The sequence below is a fragment of the Eschscholzia californica genome, unplaced genomic scaffold (genome assembly GCF_041429995.1).
Source record: "Eschscholzia californica isolate CP2 unplaced genomic scaffold, dmEscCali1.0.p SCAF_4, whole genome shotgun sequence".
In the NCBI taxonomy this organism is placed as follows: Eukaryota; Viridiplantae; Streptophyta; class Magnoliopsida; order Ranunculales; family Papaveraceae; genus Eschscholzia; species Eschscholzia californica.
Window position 1 is genome coordinate 3,715,535 of NW_028238461.1, and position 19,833 is coordinate 3,735,367.

General features: G+C 35.4%; 4 protein-coding genes across 5 annotated transcripts; all 4 read left to right on the plus strand.

Moving 5' to 3' along the window:
* Window positions 1-591: 591 nt before the first annotated feature.
* LOC147541669 (putative protein phosphatase 2C 38) lies at window positions 592-4,638 on the plus strand. 2 transcript variants are annotated; one of them, XM_086633838.1, is made up of 6 exons: window positions 644-1,294; window positions 1,503-1,923; window positions 2,492-2,859; window positions 3,163-3,399; window positions 3,861-4,103; window positions 4,418-4,638. In XM_086633838.1, the coding sequence occupies exons 2-5, from the start codon at window positions 1,596-1,598 to the stop codon at window positions 4,092-4,094; spliced, it is 1,167 nt and encodes a 388-aa protein (XP_086489964.1). In that variant the 5' UTR covers window positions 644-1,294; window positions 1,503-1,595; the 3' UTR covers window positions 4,095-4,103; window positions 4,418-4,638. The 2 variants fall into 2 exon arrangements, with proteins under 2 accessions (XP_086489965.1, XP_086489964.1); XM_086633839.1 differs by lacking the exon at window positions 4,418-4,638 and having other exon boundaries at window positions 592-1,294; window positions 3,861-4,364.
* A 5,000-nt stretch (window positions 4,639-9,638) lies between these two features.
* LOC147541670 (glutathione S-transferase L3-like) lies at window positions 9,639-11,930 on the plus strand. Its single transcript, XM_086634924.1, has 9 exons — window positions 9,639-9,839; window positions 9,972-10,110; window positions 10,246-10,332; window positions 10,580-10,678; window positions 10,777-10,873; window positions 10,969-11,045; window positions 11,161-11,268; window positions 11,411-11,491; window positions 11,621-11,930. Exons 1-9 carry the CDS (start codon window positions 9,829-9,831, stop codon window positions 11,627-11,629), a joined length of 708 nt encoding a protein of 235 aa, XP_086491050.1. The 5' UTR covers window positions 9,639-9,828; the 3' UTR covers window positions 11,630-11,930.
* A 1,254-nt stretch (window positions 11,931-13,184) lies between these two features.
* LOC147541671 (glutathione S-transferase L3-like) lies at window positions 13,185-16,027 on the plus strand. Its single transcript, XM_086633664.1, has 10 exons — window positions 13,185-13,517; window positions 13,696-13,773; window positions 13,847-13,907; window positions 14,072-14,158; window positions 14,381-14,479; window positions 14,574-14,670; window positions 14,774-14,850; window positions 15,371-15,478; window positions 15,636-15,716; window positions 15,846-16,027. The coding sequence occupies exons 1-10, from the start codon at window positions 13,324-13,326 to the stop codon at window positions 15,852-15,854; spliced, it is 891 nt and encodes a 296-aa protein (XP_086489790.1). The 5' UTR covers window positions 13,185-13,323; the 3' UTR covers window positions 15,855-16,027.
* A 1,090-nt stretch (window positions 16,028-17,117) lies between these two features.
* LOC147541672 (uncharacterized) lies at window positions 17,118-19,690 on the plus strand. The gene is made up of 3 exons (XM_086637992.1): window positions 17,118-18,380; window positions 18,714-19,256; window positions 19,333-19,690. The coding sequence occupies exons 1-3, from the start codon at window positions 17,373-17,375 to the stop codon at window positions 19,432-19,434; spliced, it is 1,653 nt and encodes a 550-aa protein (XP_086494118.1). The 5' UTR covers window positions 17,118-17,372; the 3' UTR covers window positions 19,435-19,690.
* The last annotated feature ends 143 nt before the right edge of the window (window positions 19,691-19,833 follow it).

The following is a 19,833-nucleotide window of genomic DNA, read 5'->3' on the forward strand; positions in this document are numbered from 1 at the left end:
AACTCAGTCCAAAAAATTCAGTTCCAACCTCAGCCTCTCTTGAGGCCTCAAATATGTGTATGTAAGAAACGCCTGTGTAGATTTTTTGTGGGCGTGTAAAGAACGTGTGTGATTTTGTGTATGTACGAAACACTTGTTTGAACTATTTTAGAAATAATATCTTTTTTTTCTAAAAGTTGAAAAATTATTCAGAAACCGACACGTTACATTTTAAAAAATGTGTGGGTTTTTGTTAGATTTTAAACAAGAATTAATAATTAACGTGCAAGTTATTTTTAGATTTAAAAAATAAAAATAATCAGAATTTTTTTAAAAATAATAATTTGGAGAAGATCCTAGCTATTCGAAAAATCCAACGGCTAGGATCAATTCCAACATGATCGTTGGGGACCTCTTCAACGGTCAGTTGGGGCCTTCAATCGACCGTTAATTAAGGGCCGGCTGAGGTTGAATTTACAACCCCAGGTTGGAGATGCTATTAGGTGTTACAAGTAAGAAATTGGGTGAAAAAATCAGTTCTCAAATTAGGAAATGATCAATTAAATCAACGGTGATGGAGTAATTAAACACCAAAAAGCAGCTAATTACAGAAAGTAAACATGGATTTGAAGCTGTTAAAAGTAGGTAAGAAAAAGTTTTGTCTGGGTCTTAAAAACTCTTCTCAAGTGAGAGAGAAGAAATTGAAATTTTCACTCTCAAAACCAAAACTAAAAGTGGGGGATTTTATAAATCATTGGCAAAGAAATTTGTAGAAGAAGGAGGTCCTAAAACCAGAGTTAAAGAGGAGAGAGAAAGAGGGGAGAGAGCTAAAGCTGCCTGAAAAGGTGGGTTGTTGCTTGTCAAGGTCAAAACTCAAAACCCCAACCAATGATTTTAAGAAAACCCTCTCCTACAAAAGAGAGGAGCAAAAAGAGAGAAGAAACCCATTAGAAAATTACAAAAAAAAAAAAAAAAGAGAGGGTATTAAGCTTCCATGAAAGAGAAGAGAAGAAGAAGAAGAAAAAGAAAAAAAAATTCAGACTTTTTTTTGTTTGTGTAAATCTCTTTTCTTTCTCTCTCTTTCTCTTTAAGAAAGAACAAGGAAGACCCATTTCTCTATTCTTCTCATAGATAGAGAGATCTATCTCGATCTTTTATCATTCTTATCGGTTTCCTCATCTCTAATTTGATCTCAGAAATTGTCTTCAAGGTTAAAATCTTATATGGGATTTTGTTGCTAACTCTTGTCCCTGATAGATCAATCACAAAAGCATGGAGGACTGACGTAATCCTGACAATCAGAGTTAGATTCAAGGTATGCTAAACAAACATCCCTTTAAATTCTCTGAACTATATTAAAGATCATTGCTTTTCTGTCAACAGATACCCCTGACTGTTCATGCACTGCAATTTTTGCCCATACCCATTTTGTTTTTTTATTGAAGATCTGTATGTTAATTGTGTTTGGTTTCCCAAATGGTATTCATATATATAACTATGGAAATTTTGGTGGTGATGGTTAGGTTTGATCGTGGGATACTGAAATTGATTTGGGTTTGTATTGGATCTTGATTTACTGAGCATATAGATTGTTTGGGTAAGATAGAAATGTGGGTATGATATCATCTGGATTGATGAAAATTGTTTACCCTTGTTGGAAACCTTCCGTGGAAGGCGAAGACGGTTCTAGACGAAGTAAAGATGAGAGTGGCCGTGTTGAGGGATTATTGTGGTACAAAGATTTAGGACAACATGTCAATGGAGAATTTTCCATGGCAGTAGTTCAAGCGAATAATTTATTAGAAGATCAAAGCCAACTTGAATCAGGCCCTTTGAGTTCGTTTGAGTCGGGTCCTCAAGGAACATTCGTTGGGGTCTATGATGGGCATGGAGGACCAGAGGCTTCTCGTTTTGTAAATGATCATTTGCTCAACAATCTAAAGAGTATGTTCTTTCTTCACTTCAATGTTATTAAATTAAGCCTTTTTTTTGTTTCTTAGGTTCTGATCTTTGATAGATATTGCTATATAAGTTTAATCGTTTGTTTTTGCATGATTTGTTAAAGGACAATGTGGTCATATCGTATAGGTTATAGATTCTTACTTGATAGAGTTCATTTTAAGAGATGTAGAGGCAAGCCTATTGTGGTAACAAATTTGTTGTATGAAGCATTTCAAGTTTTGGTTTCTAGACCAAGAAGACTTACTCCACTTACTTCTAGAGATTATTTGTTAGGAAATGTATTTTCACCCTAAACTTTGACAAGAAATTTGAATCGAATCACACGATAATTTTCCGTTTTTCAAGGCTTACTATATTTCAAATGAAAGAGATGAACATTGAAAAGCTTTTCCATAAGACAAATGAGTTAGGAAGGAATATAGGTGTATGTTGGAAAGCTTATAGCAAAGTTTAGTTTACTTTTGGTTTCCTCTTTTCACGGTGCTCGTGAGATCAAGTTCTTGAATTGTATTTTCATCTCTTTACTGATTTAAAATATATCATGCTGTAGGATTCACATCAGAGCAACAGGGGATGTCAGCCAATACAATCCGGAAAGCATTTGCAGCAACAGAAGAGGAATTTCTTTCACTTGTAAGAGAGCAATGGCTCATTAAGCCGCAAATCGCATCAGTAGGGACATGTTGTTTGGTCGGAATAATTTGTAATGGAACATTATATATCGCTAATGCTGGAGACTCTCGTGTAGTTTTAGGGAAAGCAGAGAGAGCCCTCAGAGAGGTTACTGCTGTTCAGTTATCAACAGAACATAATGCAAGTTTCGAGTCTGTGAGAGAGGAATTGCGTTCTTCGCATCCCGATGATTCACAGATCGTGGTTTTAAAGCATAAAGTTTGGCGCGTTAAGGGTATTATACAGGTGATCTCCTTTAACATTTGATATACATTCCATTTCTATAAATTATCTGGTTGGGAATTTTGGCTTACAAAATTTCGGTTTGAAGTTAGTCTGTACAAATTTGTGTTATGAAATTTTTCACTCTATCCGTCTTCTCTGGTTCGGCATCAATATCTTATACACTTCGTTTTTGTTCTTTTTATGAGGGTATTTTGGTCATTTTCCAATGAAAACGGTATAGAGGAAGAACTAACCAACAGTTGAATAGTAGCATGTTTTCTGTATTGCAATAATGTTAATGCTTCAAATGCCATATTCTTACAGATATCGAGATCCATTGGAGATGCATATCTAAAGAGATCAGAGTTCAATAGAGAACCTCTATTAGCAAAGTTTAGACTGCCGGAACCGTTTCACAAGCCCATTCTTAATGCTGAACCTTCAATATTAGTTCAGAAAATTTACCCTCAAGATGAATTTCTTATATTTGCATCGGACGGTCTATGGGAGCACCTCAGCAATCAGGAGGCGGTCGACATCGTCCACCATTATCCCCGTAATGTAAGGTTTCAATCTCTTAGTTTTACTTCATGTTTCGATTTCTAAAGATCCTTTTTTGCTCTGAAGAGAAAATAACTAAAATGCTCAATTCGATTGACCGGACTGTGTCCTACTTCAATTCCACTTGATGGTTTCCATTATAGATGACGACACAAACAAAGAAAAATCGAGTAATATGTTTATTTTTAGACTATGGTAGTAACTTGCCTGAGTTTGACTTGTCTGAATTTGAGCCATCTGAGTCTGAATTGTTTTGGTCAGCGGCACAACAGCCATTTTAAGTTATTGCAGACAATGGGGGTCTTAATTCAAACTTGTTTTGTGTCTGATTCAATTGGTCCCAAAATCGGCCTGAATCAGCCAATTCATCCAAGGCAGACACAAATCAGATATAAAACTACTCTAGAATCTTACTCGAGTCAATCGAGACTCATATCTATCCACTTTTCTCGTTCATGCAGGGAATTGCAAGACGACTTATCAAGGCTGCTCTTCGGGAAGCAGCAAAGAAAAGAGAAATGAGATACTCAGACTTAAAAAAGATTGATCGAGGAGTGAGAAGACATTTTCACGATGATATCACAGTTATAGTTTTGTTCATAGACCATCACCTGATTAGCAAGGGTTCTTCTTGGCATGGTCCTACGGTTTCTATCAAAGGAGGCACAGGGGTTCCATTGGAAGCAAACTCCTAATCGAAAGAGGTTCTATGATCTCCTCCATCTCTTTCTGCCATTTTTACCAAATGTATCAAACATGAAATCTTAAATTCTTTATTCAATACTTAGGTTATCCGGCATGTTTCTTTGGTACTTGCTCTCTAAACTAGAAATAGTAGAGTGAGAGTAAGTAATCTAGGATATTGCTTTAGGAAGGAGAGAATCTATCTATCTTTGTAAAAATTGCCTAGTAACTGGCAAATGAAACTCCAAAATTGCTCTTTGTTAAACCATTTTTGATCTTTACTCTCTTGTATATCGCCTTTATTTTGGATTTCTTGATGACTAATTTTATGCAGGAAACAAAACCCCAAGTCCGATTCTCTTATTGCAGTAGAGCTGTTTTCTGTTCCATCCGATAGCAGGATCCTTTTTGTTATCGTCTTGATTATTTGTTCTTTCCTTCCTGTTTCTGTTTTTAGGTATTTGAATCAAAATTCATGTTGAGTTAAAACCTGAAAAATTACATTAATTCCCTAAAATTTATGAGCTATAGTCTTCAGTTACAGTTTCTTTTAAATAATAACTATTTGAAAGGCCATTATTTATGGGTGTCTCAGTGATCAACCAGGAAGTGACTGATGCTTGCTGAGCAAAGTTTTTTTTGAATGGTTAAGCGTGTGCCTCGAACCCTTGACCTCTAGGGTGGAAGATAATACCTCTTACCACTCCAACCAAGGGTTGTTGGCTTGCTAAGCAAAGTTGATGAAGTTTTTTGCCCTCGTACCCACTTGGTCTGGCTGAAAAGGGTACAAAACTCAAAAACTCCCCCACCCCATTTTGTAGATGGTTAGATGTGACAAATCCAACTTTTGAGTAAAAACTATTTGTTGTTTGATTTACTTGATTGAAATTTGATTTGCTTGATGTGAAATTTGTCACCATTGACACACTTTGGAAAGAGAGTGGTACTTGACCTCTTTTTTTTTTTTTGTTGGAAGAGTGATATTGACCTAAAGATCATTTGTTTCTTGGTATATACCTACACTTGGTATATACCTACATCAGAAATACTATATAACTCAACATTTCCGACCCACTAAGTGAACAAGTATAGCTGGACAACAATTAGAAAATGAAAACTTGGATAGAATCTGAACCGTTCATTTTGTGGTCTAGCTATACTTGTCTACTTAGTGGATTGAAAATGTTGGGTTATCTAGCATTTCACCCCTTCTTTTTTTATGTTGGCGTCCTCCGCCTTTACTTGAATTTTTCTTCCTCTTCATCTTTCTTTCTATATTCATTTCGATTTTTTTTTTCAAAATCTTTATCAAAACCCTTAGATCGATTTGTGTTCTTTGGATGAATTCTACAATTCCCTCAATGAACAAAGAGACAAAAGATAGATTTCAAAACATTTTCATTTCTTATTAAATACAGATCTAAAAATTTCTTTTTTATGAGTTAACTTGTGATCACTTGTTTAAATGAAGTGGTTAAATCTTTAAAAATATGTTTATCATCGATTTTAGATTGATTGACATAGAGTGATTTGCAAGTACTATTCGATTTTCTCAAATCTGAAAAATTCGAGTAGTCAGACTCAAATCAGTCAGAGACTTAGGGCAACTCCAATGTGGGGCTCGGGCTCCCAATTTTGGGAGCCCCTGAATTTTGGGAGCCCCGGGGCTTTTCTCAATTCCAACGTCGGGCTCCCAAACGAGGCTCCCAAATCAATATATTATACGTGTGCGAAGTATGTGTGTGAAATTTTGATTTTAAATTTCGACTATGAATTATTAGATTTCGACTATGTATTAAAATGTGATATTATTCGAGAGAGATAATTTCAAAAAGATAAACACAAAAAAATAAAAAAAATAAAAATTAGAGAAAAATACTTAAAAAAGTAGTATTTAAAATAATAAGAATATTAGAAAAAAAATTAGTTTAAAAATAAAATTAAAAAAATTAAAAAAAAATAAAATAAAGTGGGGTGGATCCCCTTTTTGGGGGATCCACCCCAAATATGGCCGTTCTCCAACGGCCATATTTTAGGGGCTGGGAGCCCCCAGCCCGGGCTCCCATTTGGGAGCTAGGGAGCATGGGGCTCCCAGCCCCACCGGGAGCCCAGCCCCGGGGCTCCCGGGTTGGAGCATGTGGGCTGGGGCTGGGGCTCCCAAATTTTGAATTTGGGAGCCCCAGCCCCCCCACATTGGAGTTGCTCTTAGACTAGTTCGAGTCCGTTAATATTCTTACGGCTATAGCTGTTTTCAAACAAACTGGATTGACTGGAGTCAATGACACTGGCGAAAATCCAAAAACCAAAAAAAAGCAGGTGCCTATAGAGAACCTTATCCTTAATGGGGATTTGACTATTTCCACTCAATTTTATGAATTTCTTGGTTACTGGGGAAGAAGGTGGAAGTAAAATTGATAGAACAAAATCCAACGTATCAATTTTGATCTTGAAAATCACAAACAATAACAATGAAGTTGAGAAAATAGAGATGAAATTGAGAAAAAGAACTGGTAGTCAATCACAAAGCCCAACAATTTTGTAGTAAGATAGTTTCGTTCCTCTGGTTATTGTTTGAGTTCACTTTTATCTTTGTCTTGTCTTGATTAAGACAGAGTCTAGGTTGAAGTAGAGAACTTCCTTTATCTAAGTTATAGAGAGATAAACGATAAGTGAATATCGATTTTATCAGTAATTCCTTCTTTCGGGTTGACCGAGATAGATAAAGGATTATGGAGTCGAGGCGAGAATCAATTCTCTTTCCTTAAGACATTTTACACCCCATAACAGTACCAAACGTTAGGGTGTATGCCTTCGGGATACAAGGACTATCCTTTTCAGAATTTTATGATGGTACTTCTATATTCTAAAAGCGGACGAACCTTCGTGAATATTATGAGCTCTTGATTGAGGCGAATAGGTCGTCTAGACACTCAGATACTTTTCTCTTCCTTTTTCTAGATATATTAGAATACTTCCCGATCAGATACTGTTTCTTAGAAGAGTTTCTAGATATACTAGAATACTTCCCAACTTCCCAATCAGATATCTTTTGCCACCTCATGTTTGAATCGTCTTTAAGCTACAGAGTTCACTGTGAATTAAGTCTAAAGACTTGAACAATTTCTTAGTCATTTTTTACTGTGCACGTGTTTGACATGTTCGTCTTGAGTCAATTTCGAGTTTCAGAATTAACTCAAAGTTCATTAATTTCTTTAATGACTTATTATTCACATGTCCTAGTCTTTCGTGACAAATATTGGAGGACTCGACAATATACGCTAATTATTAATTTCATTAATAATAGGTGCCGTCGGCATTACATGTGTAACATTTAATTTAAATAACCCCCCACATAAATAACCCTTCCCAATATACATCATATTCTTAAATAGGATAACGATAACTGACAGAAAGATTATCCTGAACTCGTTCTCACTTAAAAGGTAACCATAAATCAAGTTCTTTCGAATGTCTGTAGCATGGAGTACACCGGTCAAAGTCACTTCTATATCTGAAGTGAATTTTAGCATGATATTCCCCTTACCCTTGACTTGGGTGGTCGATCCATTTTCCTTAAATAAGGTCTCTCTTTCGGTTATCTCCGTATAGGAAGAGAATAGCCTTCTGTCACTACAAATGTGACGACTTGTCCCGGTGTCGACCCACCATTCTCTCTGGTTGTTAACCAGGTTAACTTCATATGCCACTTCACAGAGGTTCATCTCCTGAAGTTTCTCAAACACTTTTTCGAATTCAGTAGTCATAAGACAGTGATTCTGATTTTCGTTGTCCTTTACTAATGAAGCTTGGTTCTTAACATTTTCATCTCGATTGCCATATGTGGAGCGACAATATTTGGATAGGTGGCACCACTTTACACAGTTGTAACATTCGCCGAATTTTTTCTTTTTCTTCGGCTTGCCTCCGTTTTGAGACGGATGCTTGCGCTTCAGGGTGAAGTCAGTTCCCTTGAACTTCTCAGATTCTTCCACTATGTGGTGTTAGGCTGAAGAACCCGTAGGGTTATTCTTGTTCTTGCCATTTTTCTGAAACACACAGAAAATAAACCAGAACAAAATCTTATAACCAGAGAAATAATCGTTATAAAATGTCTTAAGATTGTTGTTCTTCTGGTTATTGTTTGAGTTATCTCTATCTTGTCTTGATTAAGACAGAGTCCGGGTTGAAGTAAAGAACTCCCTTTCTCTAAGTTATAGAGAGATAAACGATAAGCGAATACCGACTTTATCAGTAATTCCTTCTTTCGGATTAACCGAGATAGACAAAGGATAATGGAGTCGAGGCGAGAATCAATTCTCTTTCCTTAAGACATTTTACACCCCCGTAACAGTTCCAAACGTTAGGGTGTATGCCTTCGAGATATAACGACTATCCTTTCAGAATGTTAAGATGGTACTTCTATATTCTGAAAGCGGACGAACCTTCGTAAATATTATTAGTTCTTGATTGAGGCGAATAGATCTTCTATACACTCGAATACTTCTAATGGTGCATTCTGTTTCTGAGTTTGACGAGTCGGGTCGAGCCAAAATAGGCTCCGATACTAGCAAGTAGAAAAAAAAAATACTCCAGAGAAGTCAAGAAAACATGGGAGGAGATTCTCAGGGAGAAGTAGGATCCTTTCTTAGGAGATTTTGGAGAGAAATGGGATGATATTTGGTAGTTTGGATGGAAGTACAAAAATCCAAACTCAAAGTGATGAAATGACTCTAATATTCTCTATTTATATACTTAATTACTCAAACATACAAAATTCTAATGGTTAAATTTAAACTGAGAAAATAAATAAACAGTGGACTTATGCCTCCTATGACCGATTTTCCTGTTTTATTAAGCATAATAGATACTTTTTTTTTGTCACTTTCCACTCAATAAAAGAACTATAATTAAAAAAAAAAAACTTTTTTGAAATAAAAAAATTGGGCTCTCAATTCAACAAAAAAAAAAAAATTGCCCTCTCTAGATGTAATAATATAGTACGAGAACAATGTTAACAAACACATGATATTTTGGAGTATTCTTCTCTGTTTTATGTGTTGTCAATTTTCCATGTATCTATCACAGTCCATGTTTGGCTAATTGTGGTTCTTATAGACTATATTGGAGGATGAACTGGTGTCTACACCACCTTAATGTATTCATTTGTAAGCTCTTATTTCATGTTGTAGGTTTAGTTTGTCTTGTGTTGGGAAGTTTATTTAATTTGTTAATATAATGTTTGATTTACAAACAAAGAAAAAACATCTCACTAATCTTCCAATTTTTCTACCCCAATGGAGATGTCTCCTCAAAGAGGATTTTACCAAGAAAAACTTCCACCTACTCTTTTGAACTAATATATGGACTATGCTTCTTTGCTATGTGCATACCTCACGAACATACAGAGAGGATTTATTTTTATTTTTATTTTCTGTTGAAAAGATAAGAGTGACACAAATCAATCTCGTTATTTATTTTTTTAATTTGATAACCGTACCTTTTTGAGGTATCATTTCAAAGACAAGAATATAATCATGTTACTTAACAAAAAAAATGAATGCTTTAATAGAAGAATCTAAATTTCGTCATTCCTGACATCTTCAAGAAATCATCACAAAACCCTTTTTGAATCTTACTTGTAAAATTAGTATAAATAAGCTCCCTTGGACAAAGCAATCTTTACTTTCATATCGTTTATCTTCTTTCACCAAAAAAAAAAAAAAAAACAGAGCTTCATTTACATTAATGGCTGCAATGTATGAATTCCTTAAACTTCTTTTTCCAATTTCATGATTTTTTTTTTAATTTTATCTTATGGGTATTTGTTAAATCAGTTTGTTTTAATAAAAATCCTTATTTAACTTCTTAATCTTCTTCTTCTTCTTCAGGACTAATATTCAAGAGAATCTTCCACCTTCACTTGATTCTACTTCTCAACCACCACCTATTTTTGATGGAACAACCAGGTTGTACATATCTTATATATCCCCAAATGCACAGAGGGTTTGGATTGCTAGGAATGTTAAGGTTTGTACTTAGTTATTAGATCTTCTCTCTTTCTCTCTCAAGTTTCTATGAAACACTTATGACTGCAATTTAGGGTTTGTATGATTCATGAATTCTAAATTGTTACCCTCTTATCTATATTTTATGATGGAACAGGGATTGCAAGACAAAATCAAATTGGTACCCATTGATCTACAAAGTAGACCTGATTGGTACAAGAAGAAAGTTTACCCTCCAAATAAGGTGATTTTCTTATCAACTCAATTCACTTGTTCTGTTAAAAAGAACTATATATGTATATGTGGGTAACATTGGCAAGGACGGGTACACGATATTTCGGAGAACTATCGGACTACATTAGGAATACCAACTACATAGATTCAAACGAGAATTTAGGGTGTTAATCTTGCAACATTTTGGAGATTTGATTAGTTTAATTTCAATATAGAGATGTTTTTTTAGTTGATTAAGAGATTTGCTTGTTTGTTAGGTACCTGCACTTGAACACAATAATGAAGTGAAAGGGGAGAGTCTTGATTTGGTTAAGTATCTTGATAGCAACTTCAAAGGCCCTAAACTTCTCCCCGATGTAAGTTGCTGAGATTCTTTTCGTGTTCTTGATCATTTGATTAAATATCCTTTTAGCTTCAAGATTTTGATTTTAGAGAAAATGATGAAAAACTGTAGGACCCGGCAAAGAAAGAGTTTGCTGAGGAATTATTATCCTACACGAACACCTTTAATGGAACTGTGCTTAGTTTCGTCAAGGGAGATGCTGATGTTGGTAAGCTCGAAACTTCCATCTCCAAAGATTTGAAGGGGAACTTACAATATATATGTATTTTAACTTCGCATGCTCATTGATATTACCTGTCTCAGGGTCTGTGTTAGATCACTTAGAAACAGCACTTTCGAAGTTCGATGATGGGCCTTTCTTCCTTGGTCAATTCAGTCTGGTAAGATATCATTTTCTTCTGATAATATTCCTTCACACTCTTGAACCATTTCCCTTTTCTAGAGTTCTTAGAGTGCTTGGTTGTTAACGTTCAATCACTTTCGTTTAACCTCCAGGTGGATATAGCTTATGCTCCATTCATCGAAAGGTTCCATCCTCTCCTATTAGATGTGAAGCAATATGATATCACCACAAGCAGGCCAAAGTTGGCATTATGGATCGAGGTACACTCAATTTCGTCTTTGTGTAATTCTTGAATCCACACTAAGACTTCTACGATATTCGCCCCGAGTGAAAGGTTGACGGGAGTTTGAATCGATATTGATATTATTATGAAGATGACATTGTTGAGTTTTGTTTGTGTAGGAGTTGAACAAGATCGAAGGGTACAAACAAACCAAGGTCGATACTAAGAAGCGAGTTGCAGCTTTGAAGAAACGTATCTTGGTTCGTCATATTTTCTTACCAATCGACTTCCGTATTCGAGCTCAAAACCTAATTGTGGTTGATTAGAAATGCTTAGATTTTGCTAATGATTCTTTTTTTTTTCTCTTCTCTTTTTTCTTGTTTTGGCAGGGAGTCTGAACTCTGAAGCACTATGTACCCCCATCCATTCATCAAAATGGTTGTGATGAACTAATACGTCTACAAGTGAATAAAAACTAGTGTTTTAGTTGAAAATGTTTAGTGTGTTTGTGAATTCAATAAAAGAGTTGTACCGTTGTAGTTACAAAATTTTTAGTCTTAGAATCGCACCTTTACGTTTTCCTGGTTGAACGATAAGTTTGATTACGTTGTTAATAAAATAGTACTTCATTTTGGTGTGACTGAGAATTTGAGGTTCGGTGCGAAAATTTAATTGGGACTCTTTATCCCTTAATGTAAAGGTCGCGGCTTTGGGGAATAAAGAAAATTCTCCGGGGAATAAATATTAAAGGAGCATATTTACATTTTAGACCGAAAATTTATAAAGTTGTATCTTCCCCCCTAATCTTCATCTTCCACTAAGTTTATCTTCTTCTTCTTCTCTCCAAAAACCCTAATCCAAAAAACCTAATAGTAGTACTACAAATCAGAATCCCGAATAAATCAAGAGAAGAAGATTGAGGAATTTAAAGACCAACGGGGTTCTTCTTCCATCAAATTCGTGTTGGAATGGATACTAAATCATTGTCAATCAACTCACCCAATTTTGATATAACATTACTTTGTAGGTTTCAAACTAATTGGATTTGTATGAATATTACTTCTAAAACTCAATTTGTAACCCTAATCCCTCAATCTTCTTCTCTTGATTTATTAGGAATTTTGATTTGTAGTACTATTATTGAGTTTCTTGGATTAGGGTTTTTAGAGAGAAGAAGAAGAAGATAAACTTAATGGAATATGAAGATGAAGACTAGGGGGTAAGATACAACTTCGTATATTTTTGGGTTAAAAGTAAATATGCTCCCTTAGACTTTATTCTCCGGAAAATTTTCTTTATTCTCCAAAGTCGTGGCCTAATGTAAATTTCTTGGTTGAATCTGTTAGTGGTAGTTCTTCCATGACCCCAATTCTATCAAACTCTCTTTTCCAGTCTATTGCTTTTTATATAGGAACTTGTCACTTTCCACTCAATAGAAAACGCATAATTAAAAATATTTTTTTGAACATCAACATATTATTTTCTCTAGATGTAATAATATACTAATATAATATTTTTCACAATTATCAAGAGTGACAAAGATATAGTGAAGACTTGGTTAAAAATTGGCTCTAAAATATCACAACAACCATAAACGGTCACAAAATTGCAGACACAAATCAATCTGGTTGTACACGGTAGATGGTTTTCTAATTTGTTAACTATAACGATCTTGGACACATTATTTTTTTGAGTTTCCAAAGAATGAATAGCCAACAACTGCTAACCTATATGGTAGTGCATCTACTCCAAATTTCGGAAGTCTTATGTCCAATTTGTGCTATCTATGAGTTATTGAATTTTTTTTGTTGTTGAAATAATGAGTTATTGAACTTGAGTTGCTAAAAGTATAATATAATGACTTATTGAGTAGTTTGTAATGCCTTTACGGTCGTACTAAAATAGTTAATGACAGCTATGAATAAATTTCATCAATGTAATCTTGTTATTTCCGGAAAAAAGAAAAGAAAGAAAGTCATTTTGTATATAGTCGTCTTTAGGGTTTGATACAGCAGTACGTACAGTTACATTGAGGATTAAAAGATAAATTTACACATTTGGTAGTAGTAGGTACCATCACTAGTAGGAAAATATGAACGCTTTAACAGGAACCCAAATTTCGTCATTCGTGACATCTTCAAGTAATCATCACAATTCCATCTTGAATGTTCCCCGCAAAATTAGTACTATAAATAATTCCAGGAGAAACCAATCTTTAGTTTCATATCATTTATCTCTTTTCACCAAGGAAAAAACCAGAGCTTCATTCACACTAATGGCGGCAGTGTAAGAATTTTCATGATTTTGTTATTTTTATGTTATGGGTATTTGTTAAATCTAGGTTTTATGAGTCTTATTTCTTTCATGGGTACTCAAGATTTTTCTTAGAATTGTAGATAATTCTGCTTTTTTTTATCCTTTTGTTAATAAACCCTTATTTCACTTTTTAATCCTTCTTCTTCAGGACTACTGTTCAGGAGAATCTTCCACCTTCACTTGATTCTACTTCTCAACCACCACCTATTTTTGATGGAACAACCAGGTTTCATTCATTTTCACTCTGCAATTTCTCTCTCTCCCTCTCTTTAAACTTGTTTTTTTTTTCATTGTTGAAGGTTGTACATATCTTATATATGCCCATATGCACAGAGAGTTTGGATTGCTAGGAATGTTAAGGTTTGTAATTGGTTGTTAGATTTTTTTTCTCTCTCTCTCTCTCTCTAATGTTTCTATGAAACACTTATGAGTACAATCTAGCCATCTAGGGTTTGTATAACTAGGTACATGATTCATAAATTCTAAATCAGCTACCCTCTTATCTATAATTTGTGGTGGAACAGGGATTGCAGGACAAAATCGAATTGGTACCGATCGATCTACAAAGTAGACCTGATTGGTACAAGGAGAAAGTTTACCCTCCAAATAAGGTGATTTTCTTATCAACTCAATTCACTTCTTTTGCTAAAAAGAACCACATATATATACACGTATGGCTAACATTGGCAAGGACGGGTGGGGCACGATATCTCGGAGAACTATCGAACTACATCAGGAATACCAACTACATAGACTCAAATGAGAATTGATTAGTTTAATTTCAATACAGAGATGTTTTTTTAGTTGATTAAGAGATTTGCTTGTGTTGTTAGGTACCTGCACTTGAACACAAAAATGAAGTGAAAGGGGAGAGTCTTGATTTGGTTAAGTATCTTGATAGCAACTTCGAAGGCCCTAAACTTCTCCCCGATGTAAGTTGCTGAGATCTTTTCGTGTTTTTTATTTGATTAAATATAATTTTAGCTGCAAGATATTGATTTTGAATAAAACGATGAAAAACTGTAGGATCCAGCAAAGAGAGAGTTTGCAGAGGAATTACTATCCTACACAGACACCTTTAACAGAACCGTGCTTGGTTTCGCCAAGGGAGATGCTGATGTTGGTAAGCTCGAAACCTCCATCTCCAAAGATTTGATTTGAATATTGACGGGGAACTTACAGTATATGTATGTTAACTTTCAATGCTCATCTATAACTTGTATCAGGGTCAGTGTTAGATCACTTAGAAACAGCACTTTCAAAGTTTGACGACGGGCCTTTCTTCCTCGGGCAATTCAGTCTGGTAAGATATTATTTTCTTCTGACTATATTCATGAAGATTATAGTTTATCTTCTATCTGTCTGTAATGTTAATTATGCTGTCCTTAACTGAAAACTAGAATTTTGTTAAATGATGAATATCTGTCGGGGAAAAGACAAATGGTAGTTTGTTCGGATATATACGTTTAAGTTAGGCCTCAATTGGGTTTTAAATGGTTTGTCCACAAAGCATCATTTGCAAAAGCCCATAAAGAACTAATCAAAGATAAGTTCTATATGCTGAGAAGACAGCTTCAGAGACCCTGATGAGATCTGAGAGAATTGATTTTGAAACCGGATACAATGGTGACGATGGAGCCCATACAATTCGAAAACGGGGAATGCATTTTACCAAGTCATTATTGATCTTGTATCTAAGTCATTTCTTTAGCTGTTTCCTTACACATCTTTAGGCTATTCCTTCACACTAACCGTTTCCCTTCTCTAGAGTTCTTAGACTACCTTGTTCTTAACATCATTAATCGCTTCCTTTTGACCTTCAGGTGGATATAGCTTATGCTCCATTCATCGAAAGGTTCCATCCTCTCTTATTAGATGTGAAGCAATATGATATCACCACAGGAAGGCCAAAGTTGGCATTATGGATTGAGGTATGTCCAGTTTCATTTTTGTGTAATTCTTAAATCGACACATAGACTTGTACGATATTAGGCCGAATGAAAAGGGGCCGAGTGAAAAGGTTGAAGAGAGTTTCAAATCGATGTCAATTATTCTGAAGTTAACATTGTTGAGTTTTTGTTTGTTTAGGAGTTGAACAAGATCGAAGGGTACAAACAAACCAAGGTCGATATTGAGGAGCTAGTTGCAGTTTTAAAGAAACGTATCTTGGTTCGTCATATTTTCTTACTTATCTACTTCCATTTTGGAGCTTAAAACCTAATTGTGGTCGATTAGAAATGCTTAAATTTTGCTATTGATTCTTCTTTTTCTCTCTTTTCTTTTTTCTTGTTTTGGCAGGGAGTTTGAAGAACTATGTATGGGTAATAGGCTTATATATGAGAAGTCTGTTGCATGTTAAGTGTTAAAGAATAAATGGTTGTGATGAACTAATAAGTCTACAAGTGAATAAAACTAGTGTTTTAGTTGAAAATGTTTAGTGTGTTTGTGAAATTAATAAATGTGTTGTTAAATGTTTTTTAGTCTTAGATTTGCATTTTTTTACTTTTCCCTAGATGAGTTTGATTATGTTGTAATTAAATTATACTTCATCTCGGAGGCGTGAGTGAGAACTTGGATCATGGTATGAATATATAAGAGTACTTAGTAACCAAGAACCGTACGCTACTGCAACCTTTCATAAGAAAAAAACACTAGTCGCTTAAAAATCATTATTGAAGATAGTGTTAGAACTTCAAATCTATAACAACCAGCCTTGAACTATACAAACTAAACTAAATCTTAGAGTATACAAACTAAACTAAATTGATTACATGTAACTAGTACTAATGGGTTTGAATAATAATGAGTTGGAAAAATAAACAAAAAAATGAACTACCTTGTGCTTGTTGTACAAAATGTTTGGGTTTGCTTGTTGTACAAATGTTTGGGTTTGGGCTCTTAATTCTATAAGAGTGTTAGTAGTTTTATACAATCTGAAAAAGTTTACTTGATAGACGTAAAAGCAACTTTAATCTATATGAATCGACCAGAAGGATTTGGGATTTCAGGCCAAAAAATAGAGTTATTTCCCTAATGGCCCTCCAACTTTGTGACCAGCTTCCCGCCTGGCCCCCTACTTTACGAGAAATATCCATATGGCCCCCTTCTGTTATAACAGCGTCACTCTCTCTCCTCCATCATGTTTTCTCTCTCTGCCAACTCACGCCACATCATCTGTTACGCTACCTCATCACCTTCTTCGGCAAAGGTCGCCGGCCGGAAATTTGGCCGGTCGGCGACCTTCAAACTAATTTTTTTTTTCTCTCTTCCTCTCTCTAAAATTACTCCGGCGAAGGGAGACCTTCGCCGGAGTAATTTGAGAGAGAGAGAGAGGAAGAGAGAGAAATTTTTTTTTTTAGGTCGTCGACCGGAAATTTGGCCGGCCGGCGACCTCTGCCGGAGAAGGTGATGAGGTGGCGTAACAGATGATGTGGCGTGAGTTGGCAGAGAGAGAAAACATGATGGAGGAGAGAGAGTGACGGTGTTATAACGGAAGGGGGTCATATGGGTATTTCTCGTAAAGTAGGGGGCCAGGCGGGAAGCTGGTCACACAGGAAATAACCCCAAAAAATACAAAGTTGGGTTGAAATATCATTACCCCTCAGATTCTCTTGTCTAACTGTTTAAACTGACCTATTCCTTGGTCTCATCTTTCACCCTAGAATGGATAACAACTAGAATCTCTCTCTCTTCTAGATCCAAAAATTAAGCTACCCATTTCCATTTCAATTTGTTTTTTTTTTTCTTTTCCCACATTTTTCAATCTAATTCCCATGTATTTGGATTTTGTTCTTCTGAAATTAGTTGTTGAATTTATTGAAGATTATGGGAGTTGGTCAAACAAGCAACAACAACAACAAATTAGAAGATCATTATGATAATAAGAAAACATTTGGAAGTTGGGGAGAACAAAGAATTGCAACCCCAAAAAGATCATCCTCATCATCTTCATTGTTTAATCTTGGTCTTAGAAATTCAATCACTTGGTTCTTCTTCATCATTTCATTAATCTATATTCTCTACTCTTTGAATCTTCTCCTCACAAATGAACATCAAGACTGTTCTTTTTCAGCTTCAACCATTTCTTCATCAACATCTGACCTTAATGATGATGAACATCTCTCTTCTACTTCCTTACTTTCACTCTCTAATTCTTCCTCCAAATCTGTTCTACCCAAAATTCAAAAAGATGAAGAAAACCCAAGATCTCAATCACATAAATCGATGACTTATTTTGATACAGAGCTTAAGCACATTTTCTTTTGCATTGCTGCTTCATCAAATCTATGGGAACAGAGAAAACAATACATTAAACAATGGTGGAGACCAAGAATGACAAGAGGAATTGTTTGGTTAGACAAAAAAGTTAGAATTAGAAGAAATGAAGGACTACCCGAGATTCGAATTTCGGGTGATACATCAAAATTTCCATACTCGAATCGTCAAGGATCAAGATCAGCTCTTAGGATTTCAAGAATTGTTTCAGAGACCGTTAGGTTGGGTATAAAAGATGTGAGGTGGTTTGTAATGGGAGATGATGATACTGTTTTTATTGCAGATAATGTAGTAAGGGTTCTTTCCAAGTATGATCATCGACAGTTTTATTATATCGGAAGCTCGTCGGAAAGTCATGTTCAGAATATATTTTTCTCATATGCAATGGCTTATGGAGGAGGTGGATTCGCTATTAGTTATCCGTTAGCCGTCGCTTTAGAGAAAATACAGGATCGATGTATTAAGAGGTATCCTGGATTATATGGAAGCGACGATAGGATCCAAGCTTGCATGTCAGAGCTCGGCGTTCCACTTACCAGAGAGAGTGGATTTCATCAGGTAGTAGTGTTCCTATTTTTGAAATTCAGATGTGAAATCTGACTCGAGATCGGATTTGTCTCGAGTCAGATGTTTATTTTTTATCGGACTTGTGCGTTTCACTCATTTGGATCGCTGTTTTGGGCTGATTTTGGGTGTATTTGGGTTAGGAATAAATAACTCCGCACGAGGAGAACATGTTCTGGAATAGCCTAAAATGACTATTATGTCCCTGACTGTACAAGTAGGACTTGGACGACTCAGACAAATCTGACTCATGAGCGTTACGTTTCTGAAACAGATTATATGAGACTTTGTGTTTACCATTTCTATGCTCTTGTTTGATCTTTGCAGTATGATGTATATGGGGATCTCTTGGGTCTACTAGCTGCTCATCCGATCACTCCGCTTGTCTCGTTGCACCATATAGACGTAGTTGATCCAATATTTCCTCGGATGAAGAGAGCCCGAGCTATCGAACATCTATTTCAACCCATCAAATTCGACTCGTCCAGTATAATGCAACAATCAATCTGCTATGACGATAAACGAGCTTGGTCTATATCAGTTTCATGGGGTTATGTAGTTCAAATCTTGAGGGGTATAGTTTCACCAAGAGAACTTGAAATGCCAACAAGAACATTTCTTAATTGGTATAAAAGAGCTGATTATACTGCATATGCATTCAATACTAGGCCTGTAACTAAGCATCCATGCCAAAAATCATTCACTTATTATATGCAAACTGTTCGATATGATCGATCTAAGAAGCAAACTGTGAGTATTTATATTAGAAAAAAAGAAGCACAACCTTATTGCAGGTGGAAAATGGAGTCTCCGGGGAAAATCGAGTCAGTCGTTGTTATAAAACGACCCGATCCTCTTCGTTGGCACAAGGCAAGTGCTCGATCTTCTTCCTTTTCTTCTATTTAGATGATTCTATTTTTATCTTACATTTTCATTCTTGTTTCAGTCACCAAGAAGAGATTGTTGTAGAGTTTTAAATTCAAGTAGGAGTTCAACAATGTATATATCTGTGGAAAAGTGCAGAGAGGACAAGATTAGTGGATTTTAGCGACGAAAACAACATTAGAATCGTGACGTATTTCGAATGGCTGAAAACCAATTCAAATACTTGGGTTCGTTACTCATCGAAGATATCGGAGCGTCCAAAATGCAAGACTTGGAAAAGTTTCTGATCATAAAAAGATCTTGAGATGCTTCCTTTAGCTAATCTTCTTTGTTACTTTGAGGCAATTTTCATTACTTAGTCAAATTTATTTGTAACAAAAGCAACTTTAAAATTGGATCAATGACACAAAAATTTAACACTTTTTTTTGTGAGAAACCGACTACGATATACGTTAGTCGTTAGAAGGCATTGATACATCATGAAGATGTGATAAGCACGATAACCGCCTAATTTAAACCATTAAGGAAAGAGACCTAAAGTCCGACAACATGAAAGAGGCCT

Coding starts and splice junctions, on each gene's coding strand:
- LOC147541671 (XM_086633664.1), top strand. CDS start 13,324: ATGAACGCTTTAACAGGAACCCAAATTTCGTCATTCGTGACATCTTCA. Junction 13,908..14,071: donor GGATTGCTAGGAATGTTAAG/GTTTGTAATTGG, acceptor GTGGTGGAACAG/GGATTGCAGGACAAAATCGA. Junction 14,851..15,370: donor TCCTCGGGCAATTCAGTCTG/GTAAGATATTAT, acceptor TTTGACCTTCAG/GTGGATATAGCTTATGCTCC.
- LOC147541669 (XM_086633839.1), top strand. CDS start 1,596: ATGATATCATCTGGATTGATGAAAATTGTTTACCCTTGTTGGAAACCT. Junction 2,860..3,162: donor GCGTTAAGGGTATTATACAG/GTGATCTCCTTT, acceptor ATATTCTTACAG/ATATCGAGATCCATTGGAGA. Junction 3,400..3,860: donor TCCACCATTATCCCCGTAAT/GTAAGGTTTCAA, acceptor TCGTTCATGCAG/GGAATTGCAAGACGACTTAT.
- LOC147541670 (XM_086634924.1), top strand. Junction 10,111..10,245: donor GGATTGCTAGGAATGTTAAG/GTTTGTACTTAG, acceptor ATGATGGAACAG/GGATTGCAAGACAAAATCAA. Junction 10,333..10,579: donor AAGTTTACCCTCCAAATAAG/GTGATTTTCTTA, acceptor CTTGTTTGTTAG/GTACCTGCACTTGAACACAA.
- LOC147541672 (XM_086637992.1), top strand. CDS start 17,373: ATGGGAGTTGGTCAAACAAGCAACAACAACAACAAATTAGAAGATCAT. Junction 18,381..18,713: donor GAGAGAGTGGATTTCATCAG/GTAGTAGTGTTC, acceptor TGATCTTTGCAG/TATGATGTATATGGGGATCT. Junction 19,257..19,332: donor ATCCTCTTCGTTGGCACAAG/GCAAGTGCTCGA, acceptor TTCTTGTTTCAG/TCACCAAGAAGAGATTGTTG.